Raw genomic sequence first — 23,843 nt, 5'->3', positions numbered from 1 at the left:
TTTTTCCAGCAAAATATCCAAAAACCACTAGGCCAGTGTTATATATTTTGTTCACTTGAGTACTTACAATATCCCAAATGTTTCCAACTATTTGTAAATCATGAGAAAATTGCAATTTTAACCAAGGCTCCGGGACTTGTGAGGAATCAGTCACCTGTCAATTGTGTCATACCTGCGTTAACCCTCGGTCTGCCTCGGTTTCCGGTTTTATTTTGTAGAATTATTTCTACAAAATACAAATACTTTGTAGAATCTTTAAATCTAATTTTCTTGATTTTTTTTTTTTTTTTTTTTTGAGAGTACCATGCTTTAACATGCCTTGAAAAACACTATTTTGTCAAGTAGCTAACATAATCAGATGCAGCTTTATTTTTATTAACAGTAATACAGAATTTTCTCCATCATACAATACGTTTTAAAAAGAAAAGTATGCCATTTATCAACACAAGCCATCCAGCATTTAATATGATATTCTAAAATCGATCTATCTTACTGCAGTGTGTCTCTATCTCACAGCAGCCGCCAAGCGAACACACAGAGTAACATTATAAGATCATTTTCAACACTCTCAAATGTATCTAATATGATAAACAGAGCTGTGTTACCTCATACTCATGACCTGAAAAGCGGAAGCGGCGCCAGCGACTGTGGCATAATAAAAGTTCCGCTGCTCGTTAGGCATGTGTTGCGCAATCACTTCAGCGGCCTCGTTTAGCTCCCACAACACTCGCTCCTGCTCTGCTTCATACTACAGTAGTGTTAATAATCGCATCCATGAACATGATTTCTTCCCGAGTCCTATCCCTATTCTTTTGCATCATCCGTGAGGTGGAGACCACATGTCCCAAGATTCCGCTCTCAAACCTGGCGTCATCAAGCTATGCCTTGGTTTTGAATAGGCCTCTAGCGACCTCTAACAGACAGAATTATTACATACTGCACCTTTAAGACATGCTTTTTTGAAGTGGTAAATAATAGTATTTGAGTAAATTGATTAGCGCAAACCATAGTAAATCACCTTGCATAATTCATTTAAATACTCTCCTCCCATAAATTTTTCGTCTGAAAGGGAAACTCCTACAAATGCATATGCAATAAGGTCAGCCACAAAAATAACTGTCCATGCCGTCTCAGCTCTAATTTTTCACTTTTAGTAAATCCTGACCGTAGTTTTTTTTTTATGGCAAAAGAAGCTGTTAGTATATCTGGCCTCATGTTTATAAAGTTTAATTAGAAAATTTAAAGTGCCCCCTTTTATGCTATTTTAAAGATTTCTAATTTTGTTTTGATGAAATATTGGAAGAACTAGTTCCCATTCAGTCGGTCACGTTCGACGTACGTCGGACAGACCGACGAATAGGAATCTCGCTAGAGAGGCCAATCTACTTCGAGTGTAACTAAACGAGCCAATGCACATTGGCATGCAATCATATGCATCAGCTGCTCGCCTCGCAGCGCGGGTATATAATGAGCAGCAGGTGCGTTGCATCTTCAGCTTTTCGCTTCGGAGCCGAACGGTGTTTGTTCCTGTTCTCTGCAAGCGAGTGTCTGCTAGAAGACGAGTCAAGCTTTTGGTTGAACTTCTCTTTTTTTCCGAGTGCGGGCGAACAGCACAGCAGCGGGGTCGACGTCCTCTCTTTTTCTGTTTCGTTTGCCGTTTTTGAGCAAATAGCTGTTTGACAGCGTCAGAAGGCTGTTCTCACGGCCGGTACGGTGCGCTTTTGAGCGCTGAAAAGCCGTTTTTACGGCTGGTAAGAGTGAGCGCCTTCAAAGAGAGAGAAAGCACATGACAGGCTGCACACAATCCCTGTCTGTGTTGCGGTGGCCGTTCCCCTGCGTGCTTCAGCACTTCTAAAAGAGTAAAGTCCCTGAAAGAGCTTACACAAGTAGATTCGCGTCTTTTTAAAGACGACATCCTACTTGTGTTTCTGGATGCGATCGTTCCTGTCCTCACTGACGGCCACGATCACCGTTTCGCATGTCTGGGCGCGTGCTGAAATGATGTTCGTGGGTGTTCATGTTTTCATATGAGAACATGATCACGTCGACACGCCGGTCGTGACTCTTCTTTCTCCGGGAAGCTTGAGTCCCCTCTGTTGTTGGCCAGCTGCCGCTTGTGTGTAAAAGCACAGCCGCGGCTCTGCCCGACACTCTGGGAGACCGCGGAGATCAGCGAGAGCAAACCTCTCGCTCCTCTGCGTGTCGTGTGCCGTCGAGCTGCCGGGCTGCAGCGCGGGTTGTCACGGCAACCCAGCGCTCGCTCGGCGCTCTAGATGCGCGGTTCCCTTGCGTAATCTCCATTGTAGCGCCCTCTCTGGTGCACCAGAAGAGGTCTACTTTGCTGATATGGCTTGGGTGACATGAGGTTGAGGGGTTCCTTCGGGGAACCAACCCCCTAGGGCCCCTCCCTCTCTAGCGCATTGCAAGCTGTGCAGTTTCTGGATTGGATTGCTGGTCCTTTTCATAGGGGAACCTAGCATTTCATTCAGAGCTCCAGCTGAGGGACAGACGTCGATTGCAGCATCGGAGAGAGTGCTGTTATGCTCTGGAAATGAGGGTGACGCTGCCCACTGTAATGGTGTGTGCTTATGCTGACTCAGATTCAGAGTTTACAGCCATGCTTTCCTGGGTCTTCCAGATGTGCATGGAAAACTTGGCAGTATGGGGGTATATTGGTGCCATAAATATGGAATGCCAAAGGTGCCAATCTGCATAAGTTTTTCCTCTCTCACTACCCTCTTGGATGGGGTGGCTGTACACAGACCACACCCACCCTGCATGTGAGGCCAAGGCACTCTTTTTGCATGAGGGTAGTTCTGTGCTGGGGTTGAGCTGCGCTTGTTGACTAACCGTGATCAAAGTCACGGCGCAGGCCCTCAGCCAGACGATGTCCACCTCCGTGGTCCAGAAGTGCCCCCTGGCTTACCTTGTGAGGTGTGAGAGGTTGTCAAGCTAAATGCTTTCTCAATGCTCCCATCTTACGAGGTGGCCTTTCGGTGACACTGTCGAGGACTGAGCCCAGCGGTTCTCCTCAGTTAGTAGCGGATAGGGGAGCTTCCCATGACAAACCATTGAGTTCCTCTTGGGCCGCCCCTCAGTCTGCTCGTCGCCAAGGGTGTCGTCCCCTGCAAGAAACTCCGGCCCAGCAGGCTCTGCTGTATCCATTGCGGGGAGATGACGCCTCCCGTCTCTGCAGCTGTTTAACTGGTTGGTGAGAATCACCCCTGAGACGGGCGACCCAGAGATGGGTGGGGCTGCTCTTCCACCCCTGGAGGAGGGCCAGGTGGTAAATCCTTTATTGGGTTTGTTTCTGTTCCGCCACTGACCCAAGAGGCAGCGGTACCCAAATTTTAAAGAGCAGTTCCTCCATTTCCAGGTCTGAAGAGGGTTTGGAGAGCAGTGGGAGGAGAAAAACCTCACCACTCTCATCCCCCTCTTCTGTCGCCAGTGGACAGCAGCGAGCAGCGGGCAGCCAAAGCCTCGACTGCTCCCTCTGTCCATCCGTGGAGCCAGGTAAGTGTTGCCTAGCACACTGTGACGCCGCTTCGGGCCGCCTCACAAAGAGAGCCCCCCGAGCCGCGTCCCTGTGTTCCACCTCGCTGCCCTGCTGCGGGTACACCGGTGGTCCCTTTGGTCCTGCTTGTACGGTCTCTGCGAGCCGGGTTAGCGCTCCCCAGTCCGTCTCGCTGGCTCCTTCGGACCATCAGGGTCGGCTTTGCGATTCAGTTCGCCCGGCTCCCCCCAAGTTCAGGGACGTCCTCTTCACTACAGTGAAAGATGCCGATGCCCCTGTCCTGCGTGCGGAGATCGCAGTCCTACTGGCGAAGGACGCGATAGAGCCGGTCCCTCCAGCCGATTTGAGGTCGGGGTTCTACAGCCCCTACTTCATTGTACCCAGGAAAAGCGGCGGGTTACGACCGATCTTGGACCTGCGAGTTTTGAATCGGAGCCTCCACAAGCTACCATTCAAAATGCTCACGCAGAAACGCATTTTCGAGTGCATCCGTCCCCGAGATTGGTTTGCAGCGATTGACCTGAAGGACGCGTACTTCCATGTTTCAATTCTTCCGCGACACAGGCCATTCCTGAGATTCGCGTTCGAAGGTTGAGCATATCAGTACAGAGTCCTACCCTTCGGGCTGGCCCTGTCTCCCCGCGTCTTCACGAAAGTCGTGGAGGGAGCCCTTGTTCCCATGAGAGAACGGGGTGTTCGCATTCTCAACTATCTCGACGACTGGCTCATTCTAGCACAGTCCCGGGATCAGTTGTGCAAACACAGGGATTTGGTGCTCAGACACCTCAGCCAGTTGGGGCTTCAGGTCAACTGGGAAAAGAGCAAACTCGCCCCGGTGCAGAGGATCTCTTTTCTCGGTATGGAGTTGGATTCGGTCGAGCAGATAGCACGCCTCACAGAGGAACGTGCTCGGTCAGTGTTGAACTGCCTGAATACATTCAATGGCAGGACAGCGGTCCCACTGAAGTTCTTTCAGAGGCTCCTGGGGCATATGGCGGCTGCTGCGGCTGTAACACCGCTCGGTCTGCTTCATATGAGACCGCTTCAGCACTGGCTTCATGGCCGAGTCCCGAGATGGGCGTGGCAGCGCGGCACATTCCGGGTGCCAATCACTCAGGAGTGCCGCCGAACCTTCAGTCCGTGGTCGGACCCCTTGTTTCTTCGGGCAGGAGTGCCCCTAGAACAGGTGTCCCGGCATGCTGTGGTGTTCACAGATGCTTCTGCCACCGGCTGGGGTGCCACGTAATACGGGCATGCAGTCTCAGGGGTTTGGACGGGACCCCATCTGCATTGGCACATCAATTGCCTCGAGTTGCTGGCAGTACGCCTTGCTCTGAGCCGCCTCAAAGGCCTGCTTCAGGGCAAGCATGTACTGGTCCGTATGGACAACACTGCGACCGTTGCGTACATCAACCGTCAAGGTGGTCTACGCTCCCGTCGCATGTCACAACTCGCCCGCCATCTCCTCCTGTGGAGTCGGAAGCATCTGAGGTCGCTTCGCGCCATTCATGTCTCCGGTGTGCTCAACCGTGTGGCCGACGAGCTATCACGAGCTGCGCTGCCAGGAGAGTGGCGACTCCACCCCCAGGTGGTTCAGCTGATCTGGAGGGAATTCGGAAAGGCTCAGGTAGACCTGTTTGCCTCACCAGAAACCTCCCACTGCCAGTTGTTTTACTCTCTGACCGAGGGGACACTTGGGACAGATGCACTGGCTCACAGCTGGCCCCGGGGCCTGCGCAAATATGCGTTTCCCCCAGTGAGCCTACTTGCACAGACCCTGTGCAAAGTCAGGGAGGACGAGGAGCAGGTCTTGTTAGTTGCGCCTTACTGGCCCAACCGGACCTGGTTCCCAGAACTCTCACTCCTCGCGACAGCCCCTCCCTGGCCCATCCCTCTGAGGAAAGACCTTCTTTCTCAGAGACGGGGCACTCTTTGGCACCCGCGTCCAGACCTCTGGAAACTCCATGTCTGGTCCCTTGGACGGGATGCGGAGGTTCTAGGTGACTTACCCCCTGAGGTACTTAACACCATCACTTCGGCACGTGCACGGTCTACGAGACGTGCTTACGCCTCCAAAGTGGAACCTGTTCGTCGAGTGGTGCTCTTCTCGCCGGGAAGACCCCCGAAGATGCTCGATCAGAGTCGTGCTTTCCTTCTTGCAGTAGGGTTGGAGCGTAGGCTGTCCCCCCTCCACCCTCAAAAGTCCATACTGCTGCTATATCCGCTTACCACGACCACTTAGATGGCAAATCTGTTGGTCAGCACGACCTGGTCATCAGGTTCCTTAGGGGGGGAGACGGTTAAATCCTTCTCGTCCCCTCTCCATACCCTCTTGGGACCTCACTCTGGTGCTGAGAGCACTTCAGATTGCTCCCTTTGAGCCTTTGCTGTCAGTAGACTTAAAGATTCTGTCTATGAAGACTTTGCTGCTGGTGGCATTGGCCTCCATCAAGAGGGTAGGGGACCTGCAGTCATTTTCGGTCGACGAATCGTGCCTGGAGTTCGGGCCGGGTGATAGCCACGTGGTACTAAGACCCCGGCCTGGCTTTGTGCCCAAGGTTCCTACCAGTCCCTTCAGGGACCAGGTGGTGAGCCTGCAAGCGCTGCCCTCGGAGGAGGCAGACCCAGCCCTGGCTTTACTCTGTCCAGTCCGCGCTTTGCGACTGTACATAGACAGAACCTAAAGCCTCAGGACCTCAGACCAGCTCTTGTCTGTTATGGAGGCCAGCAGAAGGGAAAGGCTGTCTCCAAGCAGAGGATGGCCCACTGGATAGTGGATGCCATCGCCCTGGCTTACCAAGCTCAGGGTGTGCCCTGCCCGCTCAGGTTGCATGCTCACTCCACGAGAGGTGTCGCATCCTCCTGGGCGCTGGCTCGTGGCGCCTCGCTGACAGACATTTGTAGAGCTGCGGGCTGGGCGACACCTAACACGTTCGCTAGATACTATAGCCTTCGTGTCGAGCCGGTCTCCTCCCATGTTCTCGCCACAGGTCAGAGGCACGGAGAGGCCCCGGCTTAGTGTCGGCTTGCTGCGCTACATGCGCTTCTTTTCTCCAGAGAGTCCCTACAAGGCAGACCCTGTCGAGTCCTCCGATATCCCTTCGGCAGCCGACGTGGCGGAGCGTCTGGCGCCAGGCCTATACTCCGTTGTATCCTTGAGAACCGGGTTTAGGCTGGGTTCCATATGTGTGACCCTACGGGGATCCCATATGGTTGGTTCCACGGTTGCTCCTAAACGAAGCCCGTGTCTTTCCCTCTGGGAGAACCTACCCTTCATCGGGTTGGAGTCACCCCAGCTCTTCCATATGTAGCACAGCCCTACAGGGTTAGTCCATATGTACTTCTCCACATAACTCCTTCGGGGAAGGATGTGGCTTCCGCAGCGTTCCTTTCCCAGCGAAGGGTACGCTTTCCCAGCGTTATCCAATAGTCTCACTGAATGGGTTTTGGGGAACAGCAGTGATCGACTCTCTCTGTGTTAGCCCTGTCCCACCATCCTCAGGCAAGGGGGTTCAGGTGGCTTGCAACAGAGCGCTGGAAGGGGGCAGCTCCTGTGGCGCTTTGGTAGGGATTCCTATTCGTCGGTCTGTCCGACGTACGTCGAACGTGACCGACTGAATGGGAACGTCTCGGTTACAAAGGTAACCCTCGTTCCCTGAAGGAGGGAACGGAGACGTACGTCCCGTCGCCACAGTCGCTGTACCCCGCTGATGCTGCCGCCTATCCGGTTCGGCTCCTCAGCGAAAACCTGAAGATGCAACGCACCTGCTGCTCATTATATACCCGCGCTGCGAGGCGAGCAGCTGATGCATATGATTGCATGCCAATGTGCATTGGCTCGTTTAGTTACACTCGAAGTAGATTGGCCTCTCTAGCGAGATTCCTATTCGTCGGTCTGTCCGACGTACGTCTCCGTTCCCTCCTTCAGGGAACGAGGGTTACCTTTGTAACCGAGACGTTATTTAACCTGAACTTCTATCGCAAAGACAACTTGGGTGGAAAAAAATGCTTAAAATCAAGTATGCTTACATGAGACAATTTAAATCAGTAGCCTGTTTAATGTTATATAAAGTGGGTCATCTCATGGGAGTGGACATATTGCCATCACATGATCAGCTTAAAATACTGAGTGTATCTTTAAATAGTTGTGGTGTGACAAATAAATATATAAAATACATTCTCAATGTGAGGTCAGTTGTTGTTTTTAAAAAATTAAGTAATTTTAGATAATAAAGACATAACATGGCACATTGCTTCAGATTACCTATTCACAGTATGTTAGTAGATGCCTTAGTCGATGCCTTCTTAGAGTACCAAAGCTACTAACTAGTGCACTTTGTAGACTGAACTCTACTGAGTATATGCAGAAGTTAAACTCTATTTGGCCCACAAAAACACCCACTCATTGTCTGTCACTCCTGTCCAGGGAAAACATGTTTAGGAATGTTTTTATGTGTGCGTCTGAGGAAAGCAAAGTGCCTATAATGAACTCATTTGCTCAGTGCTAGTTAATGTTTAACAGCGTTGAAAATAGCAATTCTCTCCGTTAGGTTGGATATCTGCCAGCAGTCCCTCTCAAGGGTTTCATCTGATAATGATGTGCATTTGAGTGTGTAATGGACTGCTTTATCTCTCGGACAGGTTGCTTCTCACACCTGACATACTCCTTTCCCAAACAGAATTGCATTTATACTATGGACATGCCTTCGTAATCATAGCGAAAATGTAGTCGGTGCAGTTGCTCTTTTTGGTCCTGATCTGTCATGAACGGGGGAAATCAGAAAGTTCTGATTAAATTTGCAACATTGGCATCAGCTGAGTGCACAAATTATGCAGATTGATGCTGCTTTCTTTCTTTCTTGCTTTCTTTCACTTCAGTGTGATAGACAGCTAATGTGGGTTTGGTCATGGCAAGAGTCATGTGGGCAGATGTAAAGGTCTTGTTCTGTGGTAGTTCAGTATTGACTTGACACAAAGAACTGCACCTCTGACTCAGTCACAGTAGGACTTTACCCTCTTATATTCTCCGTTTTACTTCATATTTATGTGTTACTTTAGTAGAATGCAGACTACTTTGTGTGTTTTTGCACATTAAATCTCTGTCCATAAGTGTTTTACTCTGATGGAGGTGAGAGGATGACAGGATGTAATGCCACATACTGTAGTTTCGGCCGGGCTTTAAAATATCATTAACTAACCTCGCAAGGGAGTCTCAATAGAAGGTTATCCTGGTATATTTTTCTGTTAATATGAAAAATTGGGTAGATTTAGCAATATGGCAGGTGTATGATCCATATTACGATGTTATGATGAACTAACTATATGCCTTTCTTCACTGATGTTCTGAGTTGTTTAAAGCATTTCTAAGGATGCTGATTGTTAGAAGGCAGCTGTCTGACTCGTCAAGTCAAGTCACCTTTATTTATATAGCGCTTTTTACAATGCAGATTGTGTCAAAGCAGCTTTACAGTGATTACTGGCAAATAATTTTGGCTGCACAGCTGCTATAGAAGAAAATGGTGTTGTCGTACAGCTTATGTAAATTCAATATTGATTCATTCCTTTGTAAAAATCATTAGTTATTAATTTAGTTCATTTCCAGCGGCTCTGGAGAAAACAGTGGTCATCGTCCGGCTCAGTTCAGTTTACATTGTTGAATATCAAGTGTCCCCAACTAAGCAAGCCAAAAGGCGACAGTGGCAAGGAATCCAAGCTCCAACAGGTGACAAAATGGAGAAAAAAAACCTTGGGAGAAACCAGGCTCAGTCAGGGGGGCCAGTTCTCCTCTGGCCAACAGCGAGCAGTGCATGATTATGATTCAGGGAGCGTTACAGGGCATAAGTCAGATTTAGGATTGCAACAGTCAAAATATTTAATCCAGTTCCATCTAGTAGAAGATCGGATTCATCATGCCAGTATGGAAACAGTTTGTTGGGGATCTGTGCCACTGGTTGTCGTGTCAATGAGGCCTTCACAGGCTTCACACACTGTAAAAAGTAAAACCATTGTGCAGCGTTTACATCTGTAAGTTGACCGAGTGGATCTTGTCTGAGCTCGTTCAAGTGAGTGGAGGCGGGGCTAATTATCATATTCATAGATCTGTTTATATTAAATGAGGCAAGGGTGTAGAGTTACATTCAAGCTATTTTAAAGCATTAAGAATTTTTTTTCATAGGAAAAAAACATTTAAATATGTAATTTTGGTGATCAAAGATGAGTTTTAAATGGTAAAATTATTCACTACAGGGGGATTTTAAGATGTAAGCTGTCATTTATTCTCTTTCACCTAGCTGGTTAACCAGAAACCATGTTACAAAAACTAACCACCTTAAAAGGGTACTTCACCACTGGCAAAATGGGCTTACAATAAAACGAAATTATTTTGGAAAACGGTGCTACCTGTCTAGAGAAAAAAGGCTGTTGTCTTCCCTTTTGCTAAATAGGTAGGAAAATTTAATGCACTGGGCATGTTGCCATCCAAGGCCACTCCCACCAGTCTGCTATGGATACACTCGACCAGAGTCAAATACCACCTTGCTTAGCAGGAAATAGTTCATGGCAAACTTTTAGTCATAATTGTGTCAACTTGTCTTGTTCCAGGGTGCAAGAATTCAAGGAGTTAACATTTAGCGAGAGAGAGTTATTTTCGGTTTCCAGTGAAGGATCCAGAGTGTTTTAGGCAGTGGCTAAATGCTGCAAAGAATCGTAAATACGAAGAGAACGCTATGACAGAAAATATGAAAAAACTGTGTTGTCAACATTTCAAACTGTAATCTGTAGTTTTCATGAAAGCCCTGTAGTTGTCAAAAGTGTGCCGGGTGACACATTTTGCCTCACATATACCAGCATTGTAACAATACAAAGTGGGTTGAAAATTGGCGAAGTTACACCTTAAATGGCTAGTTAACCCAAAAATAAAAGTTATTTATTCACCTTCATGTCATTCAAACCTTTATGACTTAAAGAATTTTGAAGAATGTGGGGAACCAAAAAACATTGGTTCCAATTGACATTTCTCAAAATATATTCTTTTGTACTCTACAAAAAAATTTAGTCATACAGATTTGGAATTACGTGTGATGGCAAAATTTGGTAGCTGGTTTGTTGCTGTTAGATTCTGAAACATACACACATTTGCCTGTCGTTGGCATTGGACACCCTCATTACTCTGCCAGATCCACCAATACAAAGATAGAGTGAGAAAGATTGACTGGCCTGTCTGTCTCCGTCTAGATACTGTCCGTCTATTCTGACCTTCACAGGTTGATACTGATCAGTTCGTTCTCAGGCTACGTTTTCAGGTTAATACTTTTGTTTCAGGTTCCTACAAGGTACATTGTTTAAAATTCTTACTCATTTAATTTGATTTGTCCATTTAACCAGTTTTCTGTGTACATGTTTAATTATATCCTCTGTGTATTTCTGTTGTCTTGCCTGTAAAGTCTCAGATAGATGGATGGATAGATTGATTGATATTCCTCATTTTTCTTCACTCGTATTCCATAATTGTATTGGCATGCTTATAGTTGTTCATTTATAATTCTTCTAAAATTCTAAATCCATCTCTCACCTTGTGTCCAATATGATCCACAAACTGAAATCACATTGTCACTGAGCAGCAACACACACACGTTTGTTTTTGTGAATTGTGGGGACTTTCCATAGGCCGCAATGCATTTTATACTGTACAAACCGTACTTTCTATCCCCCTACCCTACCCCTAACCCTAAACCTAACCATCACAGGAAACTGTGCACACCTTTATTTTCTCACAAAAACATCATTTAGTATTTTTATTAATTAATTTACATTTTGGGGAGGGGACCGGTGGCTGGTTCCCACAATGTAGGTGAACTCAGGTTTATATTACATCGTGGGGACATTTGGTCCCCACAATGTAATATAAACAAAAGCACACACACACACACACACACACACACACACACACACACACACACACACACACACACACACACACACACACACACACACACACACACACACACACACACACACACACACACACACACACACACACACAAAATAGCCTAGGTCTCCTGTAATTACCCTCCTTCTGCAAATGACTGTCTGGTCTGGAGTCAAGTTCTGTCGCTTTCTCTCTCTATCTCTGTGATCACTTCACTCATTTGATCAGAGTTAATGAAGCATTTTGTTTTTTTGTCCAGATTTATTATATATTTTCTTTCCTTATTTGTGATTCCTTCTCTCGTCTGCATGTTTGTTTGTTTTTTTTGTTGTTGTTTTTTTGTTATCAGAAATGTTGAGGAGAAGGTTAACATCCATTTCATATAAAATCCATCCCTTATCATTCTTATGAAACTTCCTGTTTAGTGCAATATTAAATGAATAATGGAAATAGAAAATGTTTCTGCTGGTTATGTTTACACTGCAAAAATAATTTTCTTTATCAGTTTTTTGACTCCTTTTCCAATAAACATATCGAAACATCTTTTAAACTAGATATATTTATTGAGAAGCAAATCTGCATAAGAAAAAAAACAATTTTCATAGAATGATTTATATATTATATATTATATCTTAAGTAACTTTATTGACCAATCCCATTTTCATTTTTTTCCTCTTTTAAACAAACATCACAAAATATTTTTAATAAAATAAGCGTAAAAAAATAACTTTATTATATATTCTCTGTGGGTGAAGAAGAAGTAGAAGTAGTAGTAGTAGTGGATTGGAGAATGGATGGAGGAATGTATTATCTGAAAACAAGTCTTAATATTTCATGCAATTTTGCATGTAGTTAAAAAAGTGAAATTAACTCACAAATAAATGTTTTTAAGAAATTTATATTACTGAAAAAATACTGATTTGGAAGATGATATTATGCAGTGTGAATGAATCATCAAAATCATGTTTTAATGTATGATGTGCAATGCTAAAAGCATAGAACAGACAGTCCAGATTCACTAAGAGCCATAAATGCATTAATGCACCATACAGACACACTTACACACATGAACTGAAATGAACACGCACATGCTAATTCCTGTCTGGATGTGTTATATTGACACATTATGCTGAGGTAATGACATTATGGTATTGATTGCTAAGTCATTTCTGGTAAAAGTGCTAATGGAAGTACAAAAAAAGCTATATTTGAGCTCCTATTTCTTATTAAGGAAAGGTACATATCCTCAATGCTCCACAGAATCAGGATATGTTTGTGTGTGTAGGGAAGGGAATTATGAAGCAGTTAAAGTTTTCTCATGTCAATATCCTTCATTCTCTCTCTCTTTCTCACTGCAGTGGTGTTTGTATGCTGTTCTCCGGATATTTTCCGGCAGTTGATGGTGCACTTCCACAGGGCAGGTCTCCCTAAGGAGGAGTATGTCTTCTTCTACATTGATATCTTTGGACGCAGTTTGGAGGCCAGGCCTTCTCGGCCATGGGCCAGAGGAGACTCCGATGATGACCTTGCGAAGGAGGCCTTCAAGGTGATTAAAGCCTTTCATAAAACATGAGAGAGAGGGATAAGGAGATACACTGCCAATAGTCATTTTCAGTTATTTTGTTTTGTTTTCCAGTTAAAATAATACTCTCTCTCTCACACACACTCAAAATCAACATCCATAATTTCATGGTCTGTTAAGTTTCTCTGAGAATTTGGTTCTATATTTGCTACCAGAAATATAACTGATATTATACAATTTGAGATAACGATTATGATTATGATAAGAGGAGAAGAAGAGGGACAGTTATGAAGTTTTATAAAGCTTTTTCATCAGAATTCTTGTCTCATCTCCTGAACTTTAAAAAGAGCCTTGCTTTTTAGTCTGTATGGTGACAGAATAACAAAGCATTTTATTTAAACCCCCTTTAACACAAAACAATCACCGTTATGCCTCAGGGGGCTCAAAATCTGAGTCTTATTCTTATCAAAAGCTCTGCAGGTCACTCTAGATTTGGTTGGTGTCACAGAACCACAGTCACCAGCCCCTACTGTGATAACAGCCGCCTGTTTTGAGAGTGGAAGAGTTTCTCTGCAGAGCGTGAGAAATGCCTGAACTCCAACACTCAGTACCCGCTGATGAAACCACGCACAGCAGATTCAAGACATGCTGATGCTCATTGGAGCTTAGCTTTGGTAGATTACAGATAATGATTGCACACAACATTAAAAACAAACTTTTTTTTTTATTGAAGTTGCATGATATAAATACACATTTGGTCATATAATACATATTTTGTCCTACAACATCTTCTTTTTTCCCCCAGAACTAAAAATTTTTCCTACCTGACCAAATTAAAACTATTCATATGTATGGAACATTATGTATGCCATTATTATAAGAGAAATACTTCAGTCAGTCAAGAAAAGAAGCTGTTAAAGATTTGGGTAACACTATACAATAAGGTCTCATTTGTTAACATTAGTTTATGCATTAACTATCAATGATCAGTATATTTTTACAACATATATTAATCTTTGTTAATGTTGGTTAATAAAAATGTTCATATTTAGTTCACAGTGCATTAAGTAATGTTAACAAATACAACTTTAGATCTTAAAAATGTATTTGTAAATTCATTAAGATAAAGATTAATAAATGCTGTAGAAGTATTGTTTATTCTTAGTTCATGTTATGTAATTTAGTTGAAATGAAAACTTTACGTAGTGTTACCAAGATTTTTTTATACATAACATTACAGCTTTCATTTTTCATTTTCTTTTGCAAAACCAGAACTAAATAACAGAAAAAAACCCCACACAACTCATATCTAAGTACCTACTGTATATTAATCATTAGTATTGAATCTAATAATAAGGATATGTACCAGAATACTGTCCATAATAATGATATTGCTATTAATTTGTAATGAGAAAGAGGGAAAAGTCAAAAGTCTATTTTCCTAACATTGAAAAGGATTTTCTCAGGGACAAAGATTGTTTGTTAGGCTTTTAGATTTTACAGATATTAGCAGCTCATCTAATTCTTAGTGATTTCCTCCCTAAATATTTCTGAGGATAATTACTTATATATGTTTGATATATTTTTTAGATTCGATATTTGCCTCTTATATAGGGTAAATTAATTTGTGTATTTTTTTTGTATATTTTTCAGAGTGTGAAGATTCTGACCTACCTAGAGCCGCAGAATCAGGAGTACAAAGAGTTTGTCACTCATCTAAAATCGGATGCCAAACGGATGTTCAACTTCACAGTGGAGGATTCTTTGGTAAGAAGATCATTGTGAAGTGATTTATCCTTATCTTCTCATTTTTCATTATTTTGTTATTATGCCTATTCTGCCAAGACTCTACTGTGCTCTCCATCTTTTCTTTCCCTTGCAATTACTATTTATTTCTTTATTCTCTTATCTGGTTAGAAGCTCTATGTGCTTTCATTACAGCCAGACTTCTTTCATAAAGTGCTTGAAGAGACCTTCTTCCTCAAAGTGAATAAATGAATGTTTTTTTCAGCCAAAGTGCATTATGTGTGTTTACTTTTTTTTTTTTTTAATAATAGTCATCTATTCACTCAATAATGCACAAAAAAAAAAAAAAAAAAAAAAACAGGATGCAATGCACTTTTGCTCTCTTTCTCTTCAAACAGTAAAGGTTGAACATAATTATTTGCTGTGTGTGTGTGTGTGTGTGTGTGTGTTTGAGGCCCAGAATATGAAATTAATGTGACATACACCTGCAGTTTTCAGGTCAAACAGTTTAAGCTGCACTGCATCTATCAGGAGACTAAAGTTCATGGATTTAAATGTATTCTGTATGATGCATTTGTCTGTTGACGTGTGTGCTGCTTATTGTATTTAAGAGAATAGAGTGCATATAATAGGCATGTAGACAGGTCATTTAGTTCAATTTAACAAATTCAACTCAATATGATCTTTTTTTTCCACGGTGCATCTCAAAACAACATGCATAAAGACACATTTATACAGATCAGGAGAGAAAACAGGGTTTTTCATGGGGTATTTAACACCAGGGTTTGCTCCTGAGAGGAACTCTATTTATCACTGTTCTGTCCTAGTTGAACTAGCCGTATAAGCACATCTGTCTTAATTTGTATGAGGCTTTGTGGATTTTCCCCGCAGTGTGGATTCTAAATGAGAGATTTGCTTCAGAGATCATCTTTGAGTGTTTTTCTGGATCCCAGTTCACATACAGAAAGTGACAGGGCTTGAGTGAGATGAAATATGAAAAGAAAAAACTCTATCCAGTGACTGTGTCCCTCAAAAAAAGCAACTCCCTCATCAGTTCTGTTCATTTACATGTAAATGAATCTCTGCGGGGGTAAAATGGTTTGAATGGATCGGGACAAAAGATTAAGAGATGAATCACTTAGACTGTGCCTCACACAGTCTGTCTTTTATTTTTCCTTTTTTGACAAATGTTTGGTGATGGATTCAGATCAGATCAGGTGTATTCAAAAAACCAACAGGATAATAAGTAGGATGTGTTTCGAGAAAATCAATCTAACATGTCCATCAGTACCAGCTTGATTCACTCTGGAAGCTGAACAGTGAACACTGATTTGTAATGCACATAGGAAATTAGGTTTTATGTAAATAAAAAAAAATGGTGACATAATATTCAGCAATATTATTGATTTGACTGTACTGACACTAATGGATGAGAACTGAAATGAACTGGACAATCATTGTTTTGTGTTTTTACACCGTTAATAAATGGAAGTGAATCAAAACTGAACTGATCTAAGCTGTAAAATGACACTATTTAGAGATGCTTTACAGCAGAATTGAACTCTATTTGTATCACTGAATCATTATTTTTCTGTTTATCCCTTTAAGCTGCTTTGAAAATACAAATGCTTTGTATAAAGCGCTATATAAATAAATGTGACTTGACTTGAAAAATAATCGTACAGTCTTTGAAGAGCCTGAAAGTGATGATTATGACTTTTTCGATCCTATATGTATTCTCTTATGTGGGTATTTGATTCTTTCAGATGAACATCATTTCGGGTGGTTTCTATGATGGTCTGATGTTGTACTGCAACGCTCTAAATGAGAGTCTTTCAGAGGGACACGATCGACCTTCAGGAGAGTCTGTCACAAAGAGAATGTGGAACCGGACATATTATGGTGAGCACATAATCCAGTTATAAGCTAAGGATTTGTCTTTCATAGCAACCAAAATATGAAACACAAATCCTCAAACAGTGCTTTTTGAGTGAGTAATTAGATCATGATGCTGATCTTTTATCAATGGCAGGTCCATGACGTTCTGCATCTTTTTATTTATTTATTTATTTGCATGTATTTTTCCACATAGACTATAGTGTCATGTGATGGTGATTCATGTTAAATAACGTTAAATTACAAAGCTTCAAAAGCGATTCATGTCCACTAAAGACAGAAGCATATCTCTGGCCTTTTCTCCTCTCTTCTGTAGAGTTCGAATCCTGCACAAATGTCTTTCTTGTCTAACACTTTGGTCAATTGGGATTGCTGAGAAAAGTTATGTTAATGTCTCTGGCTGAAGGTCAGATATTTTGAAAATGTTCAGTGCATCATAAACATTCTTTTTACCTTCTAATGGTGGTTAGGTTGTGTTATGTGGATTGAATTGAGGTTGGTTGAGACTTTTTTTTTGTCAGCAATATTTTGTGTGTTTAGCTAAATGATCTAAACAAAAAATATCATGGTTCCATCATCACTACAGGAACTATGAAGGGCAAAGTGATTTTTTTTTAAGTGTTTTCATGAGTTTGCTACATTTACATTTTATGCTGTGTAACAAAAAGAGAGTTTTCTCATTTGCTATTTTTTTCCTCTCCTTGAACCCGTCATTATTAAGATCAAGTTTTATGCTGATCTCAATTAATTTTGACATTAAATGCTTTTTTTATGTGTTGCTTCTCCAGTACATTTTAAGTATGCAAAAAAAAAAAATATATATATATATATATATATATATATATATATATATATATATATATATATATATATATATATATATATATATATATATATATATATATATATATATATATATATATATATATATATATATATATATATATATATATATATATATATATATATATATATATATATATATATATATATATATATATATATATATATATATATATTGTTATTACATTAGAAAAAATAATTAATTTATTTCAGGGAGGCACTTAAAAAAGCTTTATTCCAGCTTAATTAATCATTAAGAAAGAGAAACAGGCTTCTGTCTGTGCCAGGTACAGTTTGATTTCTATCAGTTAAACAGAATATGTATGAATCTGCCCTGCAGCAAAAAGTCTGGCATTACAGACCCTCTACAAACAGAAGCTGACTGCAGAGATGTATCTGATGACGCACTTTTTTCCAGAATTATCATGTGACTTCTATAATTTCAGGTTTAGGAAAAGAAAAGCAGTCGCACGTGTGCAGACACTCACACAAACATTTTGCAGATGACACTCAGCTGCCTATTTAAAAATGCATATTGAAGGTGCTCTAAGTGTATTCCTGCGTTTTTAGGCCAAAACATTTTTTGTCACATACAGCAAACATCTCCTCACTATCTGCTAGCTGCCTGTCCCCTGAACACACTGTAAAAAAATGCGGTATCTGTAGTCGCCACAAGCTCCGAAAACGGCAATAAAAACAAACTGGTGCAGCCTGGACCACGAAACATAATAAACATGCTCCAACCAATAAACGACAAGAATAATTTTAAATGCGCGTTCAGGAAGCACGGAGGGGAGGGGGAGGAGGAGGAGGAGGGAAGGTCTGGATAGCCTCTGTTTTGTTTGACAACACTTCGAACGTCATCAGGAAGTTACTTCACCCAGGATCACTGAGAGCACCTTTAATTAATCAATCACAATATGATGGTTCATGCAAAACCTCGATATCCTACAGTAAGGTTCCTTTGTAGAGCTGAAATACTAGAGAGAACTGCATTCATATCAGTAGTGTTTTGTGCCTTTAAGTAGATTTATTGTGTACATGGATTGGAATGTGTTACCATTTAAGGTTGTGTATACAGTCTTTATGTAAATGTAAGCCCTTAGGTCTGTCTGCATGTTAGTAGGGCTGTCAATTAAATATGTTAATTCAGTGTGATTAATTATAAAGTAAAAAATAACAGGGTAAAAAATCATGCAATTAATCAATCTGGTTGAATGGCCCCATAGTTTGTTTCAGACAGACTGACAAATTCTGTTGAAGGATTGATGTGAACTATTGATAGACTTAAGTTTAATGATATGGAAATATAACAATATGTTGATTTAAGACACCTTTCATAATGTCTTTTGTGTTCATTTGCCTCGCTAATCTAATATAATTGTGTGTGTGTGTGTATATAATGCAATTAATTTCAATGTGCATCAGAGTCAACATGCTCCAACTGCTTTTCTGCCACGCCATTTTACATAATGTCTTCTCTCTCACCAAACTTACCCAGACTCATTTACTGATTCCTCATCCCTTAATAGTTTCTATGGATTTTGGCAGTGTTTTCTCCTCCTAACTCTAATATGCTTATAGTACAGACATTTGGGGTACATCTCAATCAGTTCCCTAGTTCAGTAGTCAGGGCACTGATCAGAGAGTCAGCCATTTTAATGGCTGTCTCAATCGCAAAATCCTTCCAGTGCACTGAAACATTCCCTCAAAAGTCCCACAATTCACCGTGAAAACCAGGGAGCATCAATGTTCAGTATCTTCCCTTAGTGGAAGTTCTGAAGCATGAAACATAAATTACTTGAGCCAACTCCCTACACATAATGACACGCAATAGATGTTTTTTACAATACAAACCATTGTTTATTTATATGTCTGCATAAGCATACATCGCTAGATGGGTAAGAAACGTAATCTGGCTAACATAATTTATTTACGACTGAAATGTTTCATGTATATGTAACAAGCAAAGCGTTTATCATAATCTACTTTAAATAACATTAAAACATAATGTCTGAAAGATATCTGTTCTTCTGTTGTTCATAAATACCATTAGTGACATTTTACAATGAGTACGTTGTCACGTCGCTGGAAATAGTCATCAGTGTCCCAATGTGTAGTGAGCCAGGGTTTTAACTGTCCTTACCAGTGCCCAAATTAGTGTACACGATATACTGATTCACAACCTAGGGAAGCTAGGGAGCTGATTGAGACATACCCTTTGTCAGTCTCTCTTTCTCTCTTTCAATATTGTGCCTTTAATTCCATGCATCTGTTGTACCTCTGTCCTTCCACCTGTTCTTCTCCCCCTCCCTCCTTCTTATAACTCATTCACTCTTTTTGAGCTGTTTCCCTGTGAATGGTGATGAAGTGTCTGAAGGACATGGAGCCCCAAGGTTCTTTTTTCACAGTTGTTTAAGTTTTAATTGATCATATAGTGTTCATTGTCCCTTGCTGTATCACATCCTTCATAAAACACCGTCAACATATAACATATCTGTCAACATATTCCAGTGCTTTTTTAACCTTTCACAGAATTAAAAAAAAAAATGTTTTTAGCTAGTTTCACAAAAATCCTTCAATAAGGTAGATACAGATGCTAGTTCCACCAGCAATTTTACCCATCTATTTATATTAACAAGCACTGTCCATGAAACAAGCCTTTGTACAGTTGGGACCAAAACTCTGAGACTATATTGAACATCTGATTTAAAAAAATAAAATAAAAATAAAATAAAGTTGCATATGGGAAAATAAAAAGTATACAAAGTTACTGCATAAAATGAAAAAGAAATATGCAATATTTTGCACTATTTTTGGTCACTAATCAAATAAAAACATTTGTGGCATTATGCATGTGAACTGTTAAAGTTTTTTTTTTTTTTTTTTTACTTTCATTAAAGCACAAGATGCTCTTTGTTATGATTCTCAAATCATACATTCTAATGAACGCTTTGGTTTGTTCCCAGCATGCATTGTGATACAAATAAATTATAATTACTGTCATAGGATTGTTGTTTTACTGCTTGCTTATTAATGCTGTTGCTGTTGTTTTTGTCCTCACTATTAGTTTCTTGTCATTTGTTGATGTTCAGAGCTCATTTTTTTATGTGTTAAGCGCTGAGGGTCTGTTGAAACTCCTAAATGAAACATTTTCATGTTGAAAGAAGTCCTACCTTTTAGAGACAAACAGATATGGGAGTTTTTCTCTGTTTTAGAAGCAAACTCTGCATGACAATGACAAATCAAAGTTCCCTTTTATTTTAATTGGAAATTTTAATTAACAAAAGATCTGTTGTTGCTGTCTCTTGGCTAAAGGATGCATTTGGCATTCAGTCAAACAAACAAATTCAAGTTGGCATTACAAAGGACAATTCTTGAGAGAACTCAAACTCAAGTGTCATGTGGCCTATCTCCTTTATTTTTTTCAACATAACCCATTAGAGAGAAAATGCCATTTTAGAAGCATTTAAGAGATTTCTTCTATTATCACCAATCCATTCACTCATGCCTTCTTCCACCACCTTCCGTTTTATTTGATCCCAATCTACAGTATTTGACTTCACTCACATTATTCTGAAATCAGCAGGTGTCCTGTTGCCATGGGATCTGCTTCAAGTAAAAGATGGTTACTTATATGGTTGGTTTGCCCACCCACACACTGCCAGGTGTGTTCCTGGTGGGTGACCTAAGCTATTGGTCTGAATGTGATAGACCACCACCAGACTCATTCAGGCATGGTAGCTTTTCCTGTAGTTGTCCTTCTCTAAATAAATTTGGTTTTTAAAACAGTGGGGAGAATAAAATGTAAAACAAAACAGTTATTATCATCATCAATTAAGTAAAAAAAAAAAATTCTTTCACATTTTCACATCTGAGTTGTGTTAGTAGTGTGTTGAAACTCACAGTTATGGTGACATTTCCAAAACACGCTCAAAGCGGTTGACCAATCACAACAAGCTGGTCCAGCTGACCAATCAGAGCACATTGCGCTTTTCGGAAAGCTTCATAGAGACAGAAACTAAACAGAGCATTATAGACTGGGATGATAGGATTGCTGCAGTAATGTAAAATATGTGAAAAATAACCGTTCAAGCATGAAAACCTATTCTAGTAGACCCCCAAAACAAGGTTCCCTTTACAATGTGTCTTAACCTTAAGACATTTATTCAAAATGTTCTCAATCATGCCGTAATAGCAAAACATCACTCACAGAAGAGATTTTTAGGCTATACAGAATGTGTGAAATTCATATTTATCAGAATGACTTATTTGGCTGCTGATTGCAATTAGATCTCTGTAAAAATTAAGATGCTCATTCAGACATCTTTAACAGCAGCTGCCCCAAAAACGGAAATTAGAAAGACTGCACTACAAACTTGAGTGCACAAGGGTTACACAGCAGTATAAAGTCACTGAATAGACAGGAAGCACGGAATGTTCTACATGCTTTTCTGCCTTTTATATGACCTTTGAAAATGGAAATAGACTCTCTTCAGTTGATTTTTAAAATCATTCATCTTTATTATAAAGGTAATGAAATCCTTTTCAGATCTATTGAGTACATAGTTCTGTTACATTGTCCCATATAGCTGGCTCAGAAAGAGACAGACTCAATGGGTCGAATATGGGTACAATCTGCCCATTGCTTATTATTTTCATACACCTTTATTAGTTTTTTAGAACTAATTATCTTTTCATGTTTTGTTATTTGTAATTAATATTTTTAATCTTTGATATGAATGTATTGTACATAAATTATCCTTGTGTTGTTAAAGTACCATCATTTTAATTTTGTGATTATTAGATAAATCGGTAATTGATCTGAAATACTTAGCTGCAACATGATTATTTAGTCCCGCGTAGACAGACCTTCAGACTGACGGCAGAAGGTCTGGATTCTATAGAGTACCTCAGGGATGACACATTTTTGTAGGCAAAACCCAGAAGCGATTCCAACGCCGTAAAGTCTATGGGTTTTTTTAATGGGTTTTTGCTAAATCGCCTGAAATAAGGTCTGTGGTTAACAAAGCCTCTAAATATTTTCACGTTTTGATCTATGACATAAAACACACCAGTTATAACCCGCTTGTGATTTTTTTAAACCTTTACTGTGTCTTAAAAACGGCGGTTGCTAACAAATTGCTAAAAGGGACTACTTTCTTTGGCGGGTACTTTAGACGTAATCATGACAAACAGGACATTTGGACAGCATTTCTCATGAAAAAGTGGATAAGTATTCATACACAGTGCAGATCATAATCAGCGAGCATGTTTTTAAATAAAGTTGTTTTTTAAATAAAGTTTGAGGAAGCTTGGTGGTGACGTTGACCTAGGACCATGGTGTGTTGTAGTCCGTTTATAGCCTACTGTTAGCTTTTTATATCTGACGACTTTATTTAGGCTTCAAAATGTATTTTTGTTGTTTTAACATGTAAAGATTATCTTGATAGACAAAACGTGTAAGTGTCATAACCCTTTGTTAAACACAGAGCTTATTTTCTGCGATTTTCCAAAAGTCTATGGGAAAAATGCATAGGCTTAAAACCGAGGGAACCCGTGCGCCGCTAACTTCCGGGTTGGCCTACAAAAATGCGTCATCCATGAGGTACTCTATACCAGACCGGCATGCATCTAATAAATTATTTATTTAAGAACGTTGTGCAAGTTTACTGCAATAATGGAGCCGCTTTTGAAAATCCAGTGTTTAGTTGATCCTGGTAAGTGCTCATAGTCACAGTTGTAAACATGACCGTTTTGTTCTCCCACAAGGGGGTTTGTTGTCACAGGAACGTTAAAGAATGTGACACACACGTCTCCCCGACATCCTGTAGAAATCCACCAACCAGATGACGACTTCGAAAATCCTGAAGTGTTTCCAGATAAGTGTGCCATATGCATCAGACGTTCAGCCAACGGTCCATGGGCATGATGGCTGAGGCTGAGACTATTATACTTTTATATCTAAAACTATTTTCAAAAACATTTTGCTTTTTTTTTTTTTTCAAGTATTTTCATAAATACTCTATACCTTTGTTGAAAAATTCTGGCATACAATGCAAAAACTTCATGGTTTGGTTAGTGATTTTCAGTCTGTTCTTTCTGATGCTTCCAGTTATTCTCACAATTTAGACAAAACCTTATCTATATTATCCAGGTAGATAACTAAATTTCCAAGGCATGAAAACAGATGTCAACCTCATAGGTGATATGAAAGATGCCTTTTCACTTTGACTTTATTCAAGACTTCATTCAGCACCCATCTTCCATTTATACTGTCATACTGACATGCTGTACTCAATTAGTTTCCTGTTCTTCCTGCTGATTAAGTCATTACACTACAATAAATTGCCTGTCTTCAATTCAGATTACTCCAACTAACATTATACTTCCAT

At 40.7% G+C, this 23,843-nt stretch overlaps 1 protein-coding gene across 3 annotated transcripts in view; it reads left to right on the top strand.

The window, feature by feature from the left end:
- npr1b (natriuretic peptide receptor 1b) overlaps positions 1–23,843 on the top strand; it is a 52,690-nt gene that overhangs the window by 10,983 nt on the left and 17,864 nt on the right. For all 3 annotated transcript variants that reach the window (XM_067407789.1, XM_067407772.1, XM_067407780.1), the window contains exons 3-5: positions 12,800–12,987; positions 14,617–14,730; positions 16,476–16,611. In XM_067407789.1, the coding sequence (XP_067263890.1) occupies positions 12,800–12,987; positions 14,617–14,730; positions 16,476–16,611 (438 nt within the window). The remainder of the gene's footprint in view (positions 1–12,799; positions 12,988–14,616; positions 14,731–16,475; positions 16,612–23,843) is intronic.

The sequence above is a fragment of the Chanodichthys erythropterus genome, chromosome 2, assembly GCF_024489055.1.
Source record: "Chanodichthys erythropterus isolate Z2021 chromosome 2, ASM2448905v1, whole genome shotgun sequence".
In the NCBI taxonomy this organism is placed as follows: domain Eukaryota; kingdom Metazoa; phylum Chordata; class Actinopteri; order Cypriniformes; family Xenocyprididae; genus Chanodichthys; species Chanodichthys erythropterus.
Note: the sequence above shows the minus strand (reverse complement) of the source record. Positions and strands in the feature narration are given on the sequence as shown.